The sequence below is a fragment of the Rhinolophus ferrumequinum genome, chromosome 14, assembly GCF_004115265.2.
Source record: "Rhinolophus ferrumequinum isolate MPI-CBG mRhiFer1 chromosome 14, mRhiFer1_v1.p, whole genome shotgun sequence".
Lineage (NCBI taxonomy): Eukaryota > Metazoa > Chordata > Mammalia > Chiroptera > Rhinolophidae > Rhinolophus > Rhinolophus ferrumequinum.
Window position 1 is genome coordinate 73786 of NC_046297.1, and position 13545 is coordinate 87330.

Genomic DNA, 13545 nt, shown 5'->3' on the forward strand with positions numbered 1-13545 from the left:
ACATTTGATAGATGGCTGTTGTGTGCCTTTACTATGCTAAGTGCTTTATATATTTTTAAAAAAACTTTATGATATGTTTCAAGTATATATTAAAGAGAATAAAACACTCATCATACCTGTTGCCCACCATTTTCAAATCTAAACATTTTGCTATATTTGTTTTAGCAAATTTTAAAACCTTACAGATAAACTTAAAACCCCCATATAGCCCTCCACCAACCCTTTCCTACCTTTCTCCAAGATAACTGTCCTCAATGCTATGGTTTCCATAAATATATATATATATATACACACACACACACACATATATAGATATATATATAGATATATATATATTTCTTTTCTCCCCCTTTCTTTTACCTCCCCCCCATCCAGTTCAAGTCTCAGTCTAGTTGTGTAGGACACACCTCCCTGGCCCATGCTGGTATTATGAGCCTTGCGCTCCTCCCAGCTGAGGCAGTCAGTCACCAGTCACTCACAGCAGCTCACGGCAGCTCTCGCTGGCTGCCGGCTGCTCACAATGGCTGCCGGCCACTCACGCTGGTCACTGCCCACTCATGACGGAACACGGTAGCCCATGGCAGCATACAGCAACCTGCGGCTGCTCACGGTAGCCCAGCTCCAGGGAGAACTGTTGTTCACAATCTTAGCTGTAGCTCACTGGCGCATGTGGGAATCGAACCGGCGGCCTTCGGCATTAGGAGCATGGCGCTCCAACTGCCTGAGCCACCGGGACAGCCCTCCATGAGTATATTGATACATTTTCTATAACAAATAGAATTGTTTTAACTGGTTTGTAATTTTATACAAATGGTAGTATATCCACATTTTTTTATAATTATTTTTTCACCTTTAGGTTTATATTTTAAAAATTCTAATTTAATTTTTCAACTAAGTAAAATAACCACGAAGTTTAATACTCAAAACATACAAAAAGGGCATTCAGTGAAAAGTTTCCCTCCAATCTCTATCCCTGTCACCTCTAACCAGAAGCAGTCATTGTACCAGTTTCTTATCTAGATACTTTCAGAAATAGATAATGCTTGCACAATCATAAGTATGTTCATAGATGGATAGTAGGCAACTATTAAAGTGAATGTAGCTGTTCCATATGTGCTGATTCAGGGAAATCTTTTCTATATATTAATATACCACGTTTTTGCATTTTCTACTGATGGGCGTGGTTCTTGTTTTTGTTTTATAATAAATGCAACAACACACATCCATGTATATGTTACATTTTATACAGTTATAAAACTGTAGTAGAATTGCTATGTTAAAAGGTAATTGTTAGCATTATTAAGTACTGCCAAATTATTCTCCAGTGTGATTCATATGAACAATGCATGAGGGTTCTGATTTTTCTACACTCTTACTTTGTTATTGTCACGCTTTAAATTTTTTTCTTATTTAATTATTGAGAAATCATATCTTTTTGTTGGTTTAAAAGTTTAATTATTACTTGTGAAGTGGAGCATCTTATGTTTAATTTGGCCATTTGGATTTTCTCTTCCATAAAGTGCTAATTCATATAATCTGTCCACTTTTCTTGTGTTCTTTTTCTTCTTTTTTTATATTCTTTTACAATATATTCTGGATTCTTACATGCACAGCAAATATTTTCTGTCCTGAGAATAGGTCCAGAGATTTGTTTATTTTTTGTGGTGTTTCAGTTCAGAAGTCTTAAATCTTTGAAAAAAATTTATTACGGTAATATTGGTTAATAATGTTATATAAATTTCAGGTATACAATATTATAATTTGGTATCTGTATATTCTATTGTGTGCTCGCCATCAAGAGTCTGGTTTCCTTTGGTTACCGTATATGTGACCCCCTTTACACAATCTTCCCTCCTTCTACCCCTTTCCCCTCTGATAACCACCATTCTGTTGTCTTTGAGTATTGTATTTGTTTTGTTAATTTGTTACTTTTTGTTTATATTCCACATGTGAGTGACATGATACGGTTTTTGTCCTTTTCCGTCTGACTTATTACACTTTTCATAATACCCTCAAGATCCATCCATGCTATTGAAAAATGACAATATTTCATCTATTTTATGGCTGAGTAATATTTCACTGTGTGTGTGTGTGTGTGTGTGTGTGTGTATGTATGTATGTATGTATATCCTCTCTTGTCCATTCATCCATTGATGGACACTTAGGTTGCTTCCATATCTTGGCTATTGTAAATAATGCTGCAGTAAACACAAGGGTGCATGTATCTTTATGTTTTTTAATCCATCCAGCTATTCTGTTCCTTTTTTTTTCTTTTTTTTTTTTTTTACTCTGTTCCTTTTGATTGGTGAGTTTAGTCCATTTACATTTAAGGTGATTATTGATATATGAGGACTTACTATAGCCATTTTTCGTTTTCTGGTCGTTCTGTATCTACATTGTTTCACTTCCCGTTTTTTCTGTCTGCTATGTTTTTTTAAACGAATTTTTTTCTTCTTCAATTATAGTTGACATTCAGTATTATATTAGTTTCATGCATGCAGCATAGTGATTAGACATTCATGTAACTTAACAAAATGATCCCCCCAATAAGTCTAGTACTCACCTGGCACCATACATAGTTATTAAAATATTATTGACTATATTCGCCATGCTGTACTTTACATCTCCATGACTGTTTTATAACTACCTTCAACTTTTTCACCCATCCCCTTAGCCCATTTCATGTGGCAACCATCAGTTTGTTCTCTGTATCTCTGAGTTTGTTTCTGTTTTGTTTATTTTGTTGTCTATTTTTCATTTTTAAATTTTTAAAAATATTTTTATTAAAAAATATGACATATAACATTGTATCAGTTTCAGGTGTACACCATAGTTGTTCAACATTTATATGCCTAAGGAAGTGACCACCATAAGTCTAGTAACCATCTGACTCTGTACCACGCTATCACAATATTATTGACCAAATTCCCTATGCTGTACGTTACATCCCCATGATATACTTATTTTATATCTAGAAATCTGAACCTCTTATTCCCCTTCACCTTTCCCCTTCCTTTTAAAGTTTTCAATTACAGTTAACATTCACTGTTATATTAATTTCAGGTGTGCAGCATAGTGGTTAGACATTTATATAATTTAAGGTGTGATGTGATCCCCCTGACTAGTCTAGTACTCACCTGGCACTATACATAGTTTTTACCATATTATTGACTATATTCCCTATGCTTTAATTTACATCCCCATGATTTTTTTTAACTACCAATTTCTACTTCTTAATCCCTTCACCTTTTTCATTCTGTCCCACCAGTCCCCTCCCTCTATCACCTCTATTAATCTAGTATCCATCTAACACCATACATAGTTATTACAATATTATTCACTATATTCTTTATGCTACCCTACATCCCTATGACTACTATTTTGTTTTTTAGATTCCACATATAGGTGGAATCATACGGTATTTGTCTTTCTCTGTCTGACTTATTTCACTTAACATAATACCCTCAAGTTCCATCCATGTTGTCACAAATGGTAAGAATTCATTTTTTTTTTACAGCCGAGTAGTATTCCATTGTATATATGTACCACATCTTTATCCAGTTGTCTATCAATGTACACTTAGGTTGTTGCCATATCTAGGCTGTTGAAATAATGCTGCAATGCACATAGGGGTGCATATATCTTTTCAAATTAGTGTTTTGGATTTCTTCGGATAAATACCCAGAAGTGGATTGCTGGGTCATATGGTAGTTCTATTTTTAATGTTCTGAGCAACTTTCGTACGGCTTTCCATCATGGCTGCACCCATTTACAATCCCACCAGCAGTGCATGAGCGTTCCCTTTTCACCACATCCTCGCCAACAAATGTTGATTTATTGGCGATAGCCACTCTGACTGTTATGACGTGATAGCTCATCGGTATGTCGTCTTTGGAGAAATGTTTATTCAGTTCCTCTTACTATTTTTTAAAAATTGGATTATTTGTTTGTTTGCTATTGTGTTGTAGGAATTCCTTATATATTTTAGGTATTAAGTCCATATCAGATACATGGTTTGCAAATATTTTGTCCCTTTTCTGTAGGTTGTTCTTTCATTGTTGATTTTCTTTTTTTCTTTTTTAGTTTGCTATAGTTCTACTTATTTATAGTTGCTTTTGTTGCTTGAGCGTTTGGTATTATATCCAAAAAATCACTGCCAAGATGAATGTGAAGGTTTTCCCGTTTTCTTCTAGGAGTGATGTGGTTTCAGTTGTTTTGTCTTTAACCATTTTGAGTTCATTTTTGTTCATAGCATTAGATAAGGGTCCAATTTCATTCTTTTGCACATGGATAGTCACTTCTCTCAACACTATATTTTCACGAGACTGTTCCTTCAATATTCTGTATTCTAGGCTTTCTTGTCAAAGAATAGTTGAATGTATATGCATTGGTTTATTTCTGTGCTGTCTATTCTGTTCCATTGGTCTATGTGTGTTTTTATGCCAGTATCTTACTATTTTGATTATTACAGCCTTGTAATATAGTTTGAAGTCAGGAAGTGTGATGCCTCCAACTTTGTTCTTACAAGACTACTTTGGCTACTCAGGGTCTTTTGTGGTTCCATGTGAGTATTAGGATGTTTTTTTCTATTTCTATGAAAAATGCTACTGGAATTTAGGTAGGGATTGCATTGGATCTGTAGATTGCTTTAGGTAGTTGGACATTTTAATAATATTCTTCCAATCCATGAACATGGGATATCTTTCCATTTACCGTCATCTTCAATTTCTTTAATCAGTGTCTTATATAGTTTTCTGTGTACAGATATTTCACCTCTTTGGTTAAATTTTTTCCTAAGTATTTTATTCTTTTTGATACTATTTTAGAAACAGATTATTTTCTTGATTTATTTATTTTTTCCACATTTTAGTTTACTTTTGAGTTTCATTTTAGGTATTGCATTTAGGTAGTGTTACAAAGATAGTGAAGTGTGCCTCTGATGAAATTTTCAGTATGAAAATATTAATGTTTTAAAAAGGACCATATAATTCTTTTTTATAGTTTATTAAATCTAACAGGAAGAACTTTGGGGAACCAAGTTTTTGGTGTGACAAAATTTGATTTTTATCTGATGACTTATTGTGATGTCTTGGTGATGTAGAATTACCTCATTACTCTTCATTGTGTCATAGGGTTAGACAATCAATTCTTTGACTTTAGGCAGTTAGTTACATGGGTAGAATTTGCAGATATTTAAGGAATGGGCTACAGCTTGCTTATATAGTGATTGATGGAGTGGAGATACTCATTTTTAAGGATATCCCCAAAGAAACCTACCTTAGGGAATTACCATGGTGCAGAGTTTGGCCTACTGTTTGCAAATTGATTTTTGTCAGCTAAAAGAATAGATCATCCCTAGGGGTAGATTATGTTGACCAAGTACATGAAACTGATTTGTAAAATCAGAAAACCCATTATTTTATAATGAGAAATCTGGCTGTCTTTTACTCTGGGATTCTCTCATTGGTTCTACTGGTGTATTATCTGCTTTAGGGGGATTTATGGGAAGCTAAGTTGTAATCAGAATATTTCTTGGTGAGGATGTAGTCAGAAGAAGAGTGAAAATATTGTTGTTTGAAATGTCATCAGATTAGTTTAGCCAATACCATAGTAAAGATGGTCCAACAAGTAGGGCTGGAAAACTTTGGTAAGGCCTCCTCTTCTCAGGATGTTGAGTTCTGACAGTGTTTCTTCTTTCTCTTTGTTTCATTGGATGAAGCGATATTTTCTTATTTTCCATATTTCCAGTTAGTGTCTGAACAGTTTATATGCTGACATCAAGGATCTACTTTACATAACTTCAAAAAAGGTAAATAGTATTGTTATCGCAGGTTTTCATGAATAAGTATCTGCTGTTTTCATGAATTAAAATCTATGTTTACTTACTTTGGAATTATTTATTTTACTATTCATCTTTGGTTTTAGGTTCCCTTTCAAAAATAATTATAATCATGACTAAAATAGTTATATTCAAATGTATTTGGAAAGGTATTTTTGTTGCTTATTTTTGATTAGTACACTTAGGACATTATTTATCCATTAGTCCAAAAATATGCCTTGAGTAATACCTTGATTGTTTAGGAAAATATTTTTGGATGGTTAAAAAAAGCATTGTATAAAAAGTTTAAACCTTAGTTAAAAAGTGTATTTTCTGTTTTCAACAGTGTAAGACGAATGGAATGCAAACCTTTGCTCAGGGTCTTAATGACCAACAGCAACATCAGTCTCCAGTTAAAAAAGGTAAATTTTTATCATAATTCCCAAATTTCATAAGCGAGTCTTAGCATTCATGTGAAAGTAATATTTGCTTAGCTGCAAACCTTATGTACATAAGAAATTTTATTACATTGTTTTGGTTGATTTCTGTCCGCATTAGTCAGGCTGTAGGTTTGACAGCTGTGAAAGTGAGACCTAATAGGAATGGCTTAAACAAAGTAGAAATTTATTTCTGTATCTTCTATGTCATGTAAACTTTTGAGCTGGTGTACTTGTTCTGTTCTGTGAAGTGACTACTGGTCCCAGGGTTATACAGTTGGCCTTTGAACAACATGGGTTTGAACTGTGCAGGTGCATTTGCATGCAAATTTCTTTTTTCAGTAAAAATTGTTAAATGTATTTTCCCTTCCTTATGATTTCCTTAATAATGATTCCTTTTCTGTAGGTTACTTTAGTATAAGAATACAGTATATAATACAGCTAACATACAAAACAAGTGTTAAATCAGCTGTTTATGTTATTATTCATAAGTCTTCCAGTCAACAGTTGGCTATTAGTCATTAAGTTTTGGGTGAGTCAAAAGTTATGCGTGGATTTTTCACTGGGGGAGGGGTGTGGTCAGCACCCCTAACCCCCATGTTGTTGAAGGGTCATCTGTACTGTCTCATGGCTTTGCTGCCTTTAACGCATGGCTTCTATCTCTTCTATCTCATTGCCCAAGATGAATGCCTCTGCGCCAGCCATCATGTGCCCTATCTTGCCATCAGGAAGGAGATGAAAGGAAAGGTAGTTCTCTTTAAAGGAGTGGCCCAGAAATTGCATATGTCACTTTCACTTAATATCTCATTGGCCAGGACTTAGTCATGCTTTGCAAAGCAGAGTGGAAAATGTAATCTTCAGCTGCACAGCCAGCTAGTTATTCTGTTATTGAAGCAGAAGGGAAGAACTCTTACGGAGAATCAGTAGTCTCTCCCACAGTAGCTACTTTTTAGTAAAATATAAAACAATTTAGTTTCCAAATTTTTACCAAGCAATCTGTGTATGTAGTTCAAAAGTTAAAAGTTATGAGAATACTGTATTAGCATTTTTCTCCAAGTATTTAACTCCATATTTCTAAATATAATGTTTACATTTTCTTAATTTCTCATTTTTTGGTATTATAAATTGATGGAAAATTTTGGAAAATGAGAACGTACATCTTCCACCTCAGTCCCCTTCCTTCAGCCTCTGCGCTCTCCACAGCATTCTTTCACAAGACTCCCTTCTCTATGTTATATGACTAGTATGTAAATACAGTTGCTTAGCTGAGAGATGCGTCTCTTTCTTACAATTCTTCACTTTTCCCTGGAGCTAATGCTCGCCTTGTTTTTCTGTATAACTGTTATTAATTTTTCCCCTCAAATACTCTGACAACTGTCACTCTATGATATTTTCATTATGCTTAACTGTATCAGTTGGTCTAGACGCTCAGAATCCTGGAGGAGACTTTCCTTTTGTGATCCTCCATTATCCTGGACTCGTTGCTCTTTTGTGTGCTGTGCAGCTGTTGTTTTAATGGTTTATTTTAAACCACTTTAAAATGTACAGTTCATTGGCTTTTAGTACTGTATCGTGCAACCATCACAACTGTCTAATTCCAGAACATTTTTATCACCCCAGAAGAATATACCTATTAAGAGAATACTCCCCATTCTCCCTTCTGCTCAGCCCCTGGTAAACTCATTTGCTTTTTGTCTTGATGGATTTACTTGTTCTGGACATCTCATTTAATGGAACTATACAATATGTGATGTTTTGTGTCTGGCTTCTTTTGGTTACTATAAGGCTTTTCAAGGTACATTCATGTATAGCATGTATCAGTATGCCTTTCCTTTTTAGTGCTGAATACTGTTCCATTGTATGTATAATGCCACATTTTGTTTGTTTCTCAGTTGATAGATATTTGGGTCGTTTTTACTTTTTGGCTATCATGAATAACGTTGCTATGAATATTTGTGTACAAGTTTTTGTTTGGACATCCGCTTTAAGTTCTTTTGGATATATACTTAGGAGAAGACTTGCTGGGTCATATAGTGATTGTATATTTAACTTTTTGAAGAATTGACAAATTGTTTTCCATGGTAGCAACACCACTTCACATTCCCATGAGCAATATTTGAGGGTTCCAATTTCTGTACATCCTTGTTAGGATCTGTATTTATTATAGCCATCCTAGTGGGTGTGAAGTACTTATCTCCTTGTAATTTTGATTTGTATTTCTCTAATGACTAATGATTTTGACTGTCTTTTCATGTGCTTGTTGGCCATTTGTAATTCTTCTTTGGGGAAAAGTCTATTCAAGTCCTGAGACCTTTTTTTAATTGGGTTGTGTTCCTTCTGTTGTTGAGTTGTAAGAGCTCTCAATACTAGACCCTTATCTATTCTCTCTCTCACTCTCCGCCTTCCCCTTTCCTCTTTCCCTACTCTCCTTTTCTCCTTCCCTCTGTCATGCTTTTTGTGTCATATCTAAGAAATCATTGCTAAAAATCTGGATTGGAAGATTCATCCCTATGAGTTTTATAGTTTCAGCTCTTATATTTAGGTATTTGATTCATTTGAATTAATTTTTGTATATGGTGTGAGGTAAGAGCCCAGCTTCATTTTTTTTTTTTTCCCCTTGGATATTCAGTTGTGGTATACCATTTGTTAAAGGGAGTAATTTTTCTCCATGAATTGATCTTGGCATCTTTGTTGAAGATCATTTGACCATGGGTTTATGTGTTTATTCCTGGACTGTCCTGTTTCCTTGATCTCTATGTCTATCCTTATAGCTGTACCACAATGTTTTCATTACTATAACTTTATGGTAAGTTTTGAAATTGGTAAGTGTGAGTCTTCCAGTTTTGTTCTTTTTTAAGGTCTTTTTGGTTATTTGCGGTCCCTTGCAATTCCATGTGGTTTTTAGGATAGCTTTTCCTTGGATTTTTGATAGGGATGATCTTGAATTTATAGATCACTTTAGGGATTATTGTCATTGTTGTCATACTAACAATTTTGTTTTCCAATCTATGAACATGGTATATGTTTCTATTCATTTAGGTCTTTATTTCATCAGTGTTTTACAATTTTCAGTGTACCAATCTCGTATCTCTGGTCAAATTTATTTCTAACTATTCTTGTTGATGCTAATGTAAGTGATTTCTAAATTTATTTTTTGCATTGTTCATTTATAGTGTAGAAAGTACAACCGATTTTGTGTGGGGATATTACTATGAGTTTACAGAAATAAAAAGTATTATAAGAGGATACAGTGAACAAATAATTATATGCCAACTAATTAGATTACCTAGGTGCAACAGAGAAATTTCTAGAAACACAGAAATTAACAGAATCTAGTGAAGAAGAAACAGAAAATATGAATAAATCTTTAGCAAGTAAGAAGGTTGTATTTTTAATTTTAAAATCTCCCAAGAAAAAAAAGTCCAGGATTTCATGGCTTCACTAGTGATTCTACAAAACATTTAAAGAAGAATTGACACCAGTCTTTCTCAAACTGTTCCAAAAATAGAAGGGGAAATTTCCCAGCTGTTTTTAGAGGCTGATACCTCAGCCAGACAAAGATACCGCATGAAAAAAACAAACTATCAAAACTACAGATCAGTGTCTCTTAGAATATAGATTAAAAAATTATTAACAAAATACTAGCAAGCCAAATCCAACAGCGTAGTAAACAGATTATACATCACGGGCACATGGGACTAATCCAAGAATGCCAGGGTGGTCCCAGCACGTGAAAATCTATCGGGACACTACAACACCTTAACAGAGTGCAGCTGTAGAAACACATTTTCATCACAGCTAATGCTGACAAAGCATTTGGCAAAACCCTTTCGTGATAAAACCTCTCACCGTGCAAGGAATAGAAGGGAACTTCCTCAACACGTTAAAGCGTATATATGAAAACTCCACAGCTAACATCACCCTCAGTGGTGCAGACTGATAGCTCTCCCCTCCCTTTAAGACCAATAACAAGTCAAGGATGCCCACTCTCATTCCTCTTAACATTTAATTTTAATTATAGTTGATTTTCAATATTATGTTAGTTTTAGGTATATAACATAGTAATTCAACATTTATATACCTTACAGTGATCACCACAGTTTCAACACTTTAAGAGTATACTGGAACTTCTAGCAAGAGCAATTAGGCAAGAAAAAGAAATAAAAAGCTATTCAGATTTGGAAAGGACAAAGTAAAGTTATCTCTATTCACAGATGACACAATCTTAAAATATAGAAAATCCTCAAGAATCCACATAGAAAATTATTAGTGCTAATAGATGAACTCAGTAGAGTTGCAGGATTCAAAATAAAGTGTCATTCATGATTTTAGAAATTTGAGTCTTCGTTGTCAGTTTTGATCTTTTCAAATAACTAAATTTGGTTTTATTGATTTTATCTATTTTTTCTCTTATTTAATTTTTCTCCACTCTAATCATTACTATTTCCTTCATTCTGCTAGCTTTTGATTTAGGTTGCTTTTCTTTTTCTAATTCCTTAATGTTTAATGTTAGTAATTGATTTGAGCTATTCTCATTTTTCAATGTAGCTATTTGTAGCTATGAATTTTGCTCTAAGCAATGCTTTTGCTGCATCCCATAACTTTTGATATGTTTTGTCTTTGTTTTCATTTGTCTTTCAAAGTATTTCATCAGTCCTCTGTTGTCTGTTCTTTGACCCATAGGTTAAGAGAATGTTTTTAATTTACATGTATTTGTGAATTCCCAGTTTTACTTCTGTTGTTGTTTTCTGGATTCATTCCATTGTGGTCTTCCAACCTAAAGACTGTTTTTTTCTGAACACACTCCAGTTCTCTTGGTTATTTTCTGCATCAGATATCTTTTTCATTCTTTCACTTTAAACTTACTTTGGTGATTGGATCTAAAATGATTATCTTTAGATATTTTTATCTAGTCTGCCAATCTCTGCTTTTTAATATATTTTTTAATTAAAGTTTATTGGGGTGACAATGGTTACTAAAGTTACATAGGTTTCAAGTATACAATTCTGTAATAATCATCTATGTATCACATTGTGTGTTTACCACTCAGAGTCAGTTCTCCTTCCATCACCCCAGTTTATCTTATTAGTTTCTTTTTTTTTGTTTGGTTATTTTTTAGTTTCAGGTGTACAAAACAATGTACTGCATACCTCGTGTACTGTTGGTGGGATTGCAGATTGGTGCAGCCACTGTGGAAATCAGTATGGAAATCAAAAACTGGAAATGGAACTACCTTATGACCCAGCAATTCCACTCTTAGGTATCTATCCAGAGAACTCCGAAATGCTAATTTGAAAAAAATGTATATACCCCTATGTTTAATGCAGCGCTATTCACAATAGCCAAGACATGGAAACAACCGAAATGCCAGTCGGTAGATGACTGGATTAAGAAACTGTGGTACAATCTCTGCTCTTTAATTGGAGATTTCATGACATGGAATGTAATTACTGACAAGGAAGGACTTACTCTACTCATTTTGCTATTTGTCTTCTATAAGTCATATTTTTTTGTTCTTCAATTCTCCCATTAATGTCTTCTTTCGGATTTAATAGATTCTTTCTAGTGTACCATTTTATTTGCTTTTTATTTCCATATATATATATATATATATATATATATATGCTATTCATAGCTCTGTGTGTGTGTGTGTGTGTGTGTGTGTGTGTGGTTATTTTCCTAGTTGTTGCACTGGGGTATAATTTAATTTACAGAGATCTAATTTGAATTCACATCAACTTGCTTTCAGTATTTCATAAAACTTTGCTTCTGTATAGCTCCTTCCCACCTTTATTTTACTATCATCATAAATTCCATTTTTATAGACTATGTAACGTATCAACCTAGACTTACGCAATTTTATGATTTGTCTTTTAAATCACATAGGAAAAAAAAGGCGTTACATCCAGAATTCATTAATACTGACCTATCTATTTACCTGTGCAGTTATGTTTACTAGTGTTCTTTATTTCGTTACTGTGTGCGATCCTGAAGGAGTCCCTCCACATTCCTTGTAAGGCAGGCTTACAAGCAATGAACTCATTCTATTTCTAATTTTTTGCAGTCCTTCCATACTATTTTCCATAGTGGCTACACCAATTATATATTAACAGCAACACTAGACAAGGGGTTCCCTTTTCTCCACATTCTTTAAAATTTTTTTTTTTAATTAAAGTATGGTTGACATACAATATCATGCTTGGTGTACAACATGTTGATTTGATAATTGTAGATCTTACAATATCATCCACAGTAAGTCTAGTAACCATCTGTGACATGCAAAGTTACTATATTATCGACTATATTCACTGTGCTGTACACTATATCATACCTTGGTTTATTTGGTTTATTACTGGGAAGTTTGTACTTCTTATTCCCCTTCACTTTTATCACTCATTCCCTCATCCGCCTCCCTTCTGGCAAACATTGTTTTGTTCTCTGTAGTTGTGAGCATGTTTTTATTTTGGTTTTTTGTTTTTCTTTTTTTTTTCTTATATTCCACATACAAGTGAAATACTGTTTTTATCTTTCTGACTTATTTCATTTAGCATAGTACTCTCTAGGTCCATCCATGTTGTCGCAAATGACAATATTTAATTCTTTTTCATTGCTGAGTAATAGTCTATTGTATACATGAACCACATCTTTGTCCATCTGTTCAGCGATAGACAGATAGGTTGCTTCCATATCTTGCCTATTGTAAATAATGCTGCAATGAACATACGGGTGCATGTATCTTTTCAAGTTAGTGTTTTTGTTTTCTTTAAGTATCAAGAAGTGTAATTGCTGGGATGGGTGATAGTTCTGTTTTTAATTTTTAGAGGAACATCCATACTGTTTCTCATAGTGGCTGCACCCACTTACAGTCTTTCCCATAGTGCATGAGGGTTCCTCTTTCTCCACATCCTCACCAACACTTGTTGTGTGTTGACTTTTTGACATTGCCATTCTGACAAGTGTGAGGTGGTATCCTGTTGTAGTTTTAATTACATTTCCCTGATAATGATATAGAGCATCTTTTCATATGTCTATTGGCCATCTGTATGTCTTCTTTGGAGAAATGTATGTATATTCAGGTCCTGTGCTCATTTTTCAAACAGACTGTTGTTTTGATGTTGAGATGTATGAGTTCCTTATATTTTGGATCTTTACCCCTTATCAGATATATCATTTATGGGTATCTTTTCCCATTCAGTAGGTTGTCATTTTGTTATGTTACTGGTTTCCTTCACTGTGCAGAAGCTTTTTAGTTTGATGTAGTCCCATTTATGTTTGCTTTTGTTGCCTTTG

General features: G+C 34.0%; 1 protein-coding gene across 3 annotated transcripts in view; it reads left to right on the forward strand.

The window, feature by feature from the left end:
• Positions 1-13545, forward strand: part of C14H8orf88 (chromosome 14 C8orf88 homolog) — a 36780-nt gene that overhangs the window by 19745 nt on the left and 3490 nt on the right. For all 3 annotated transcript variants that reach the window (XM_033125779.1, XM_033125778.1, XM_033125777.1), the window contains one exon: positions 6165-6240. In XM_033125779.1, coding sequence (XP_032981670.1) covers positions 6165-6240 — 76 coding nt within the window. The remainder of the gene's footprint in view (positions 1-6164; positions 6241-13545) is intronic.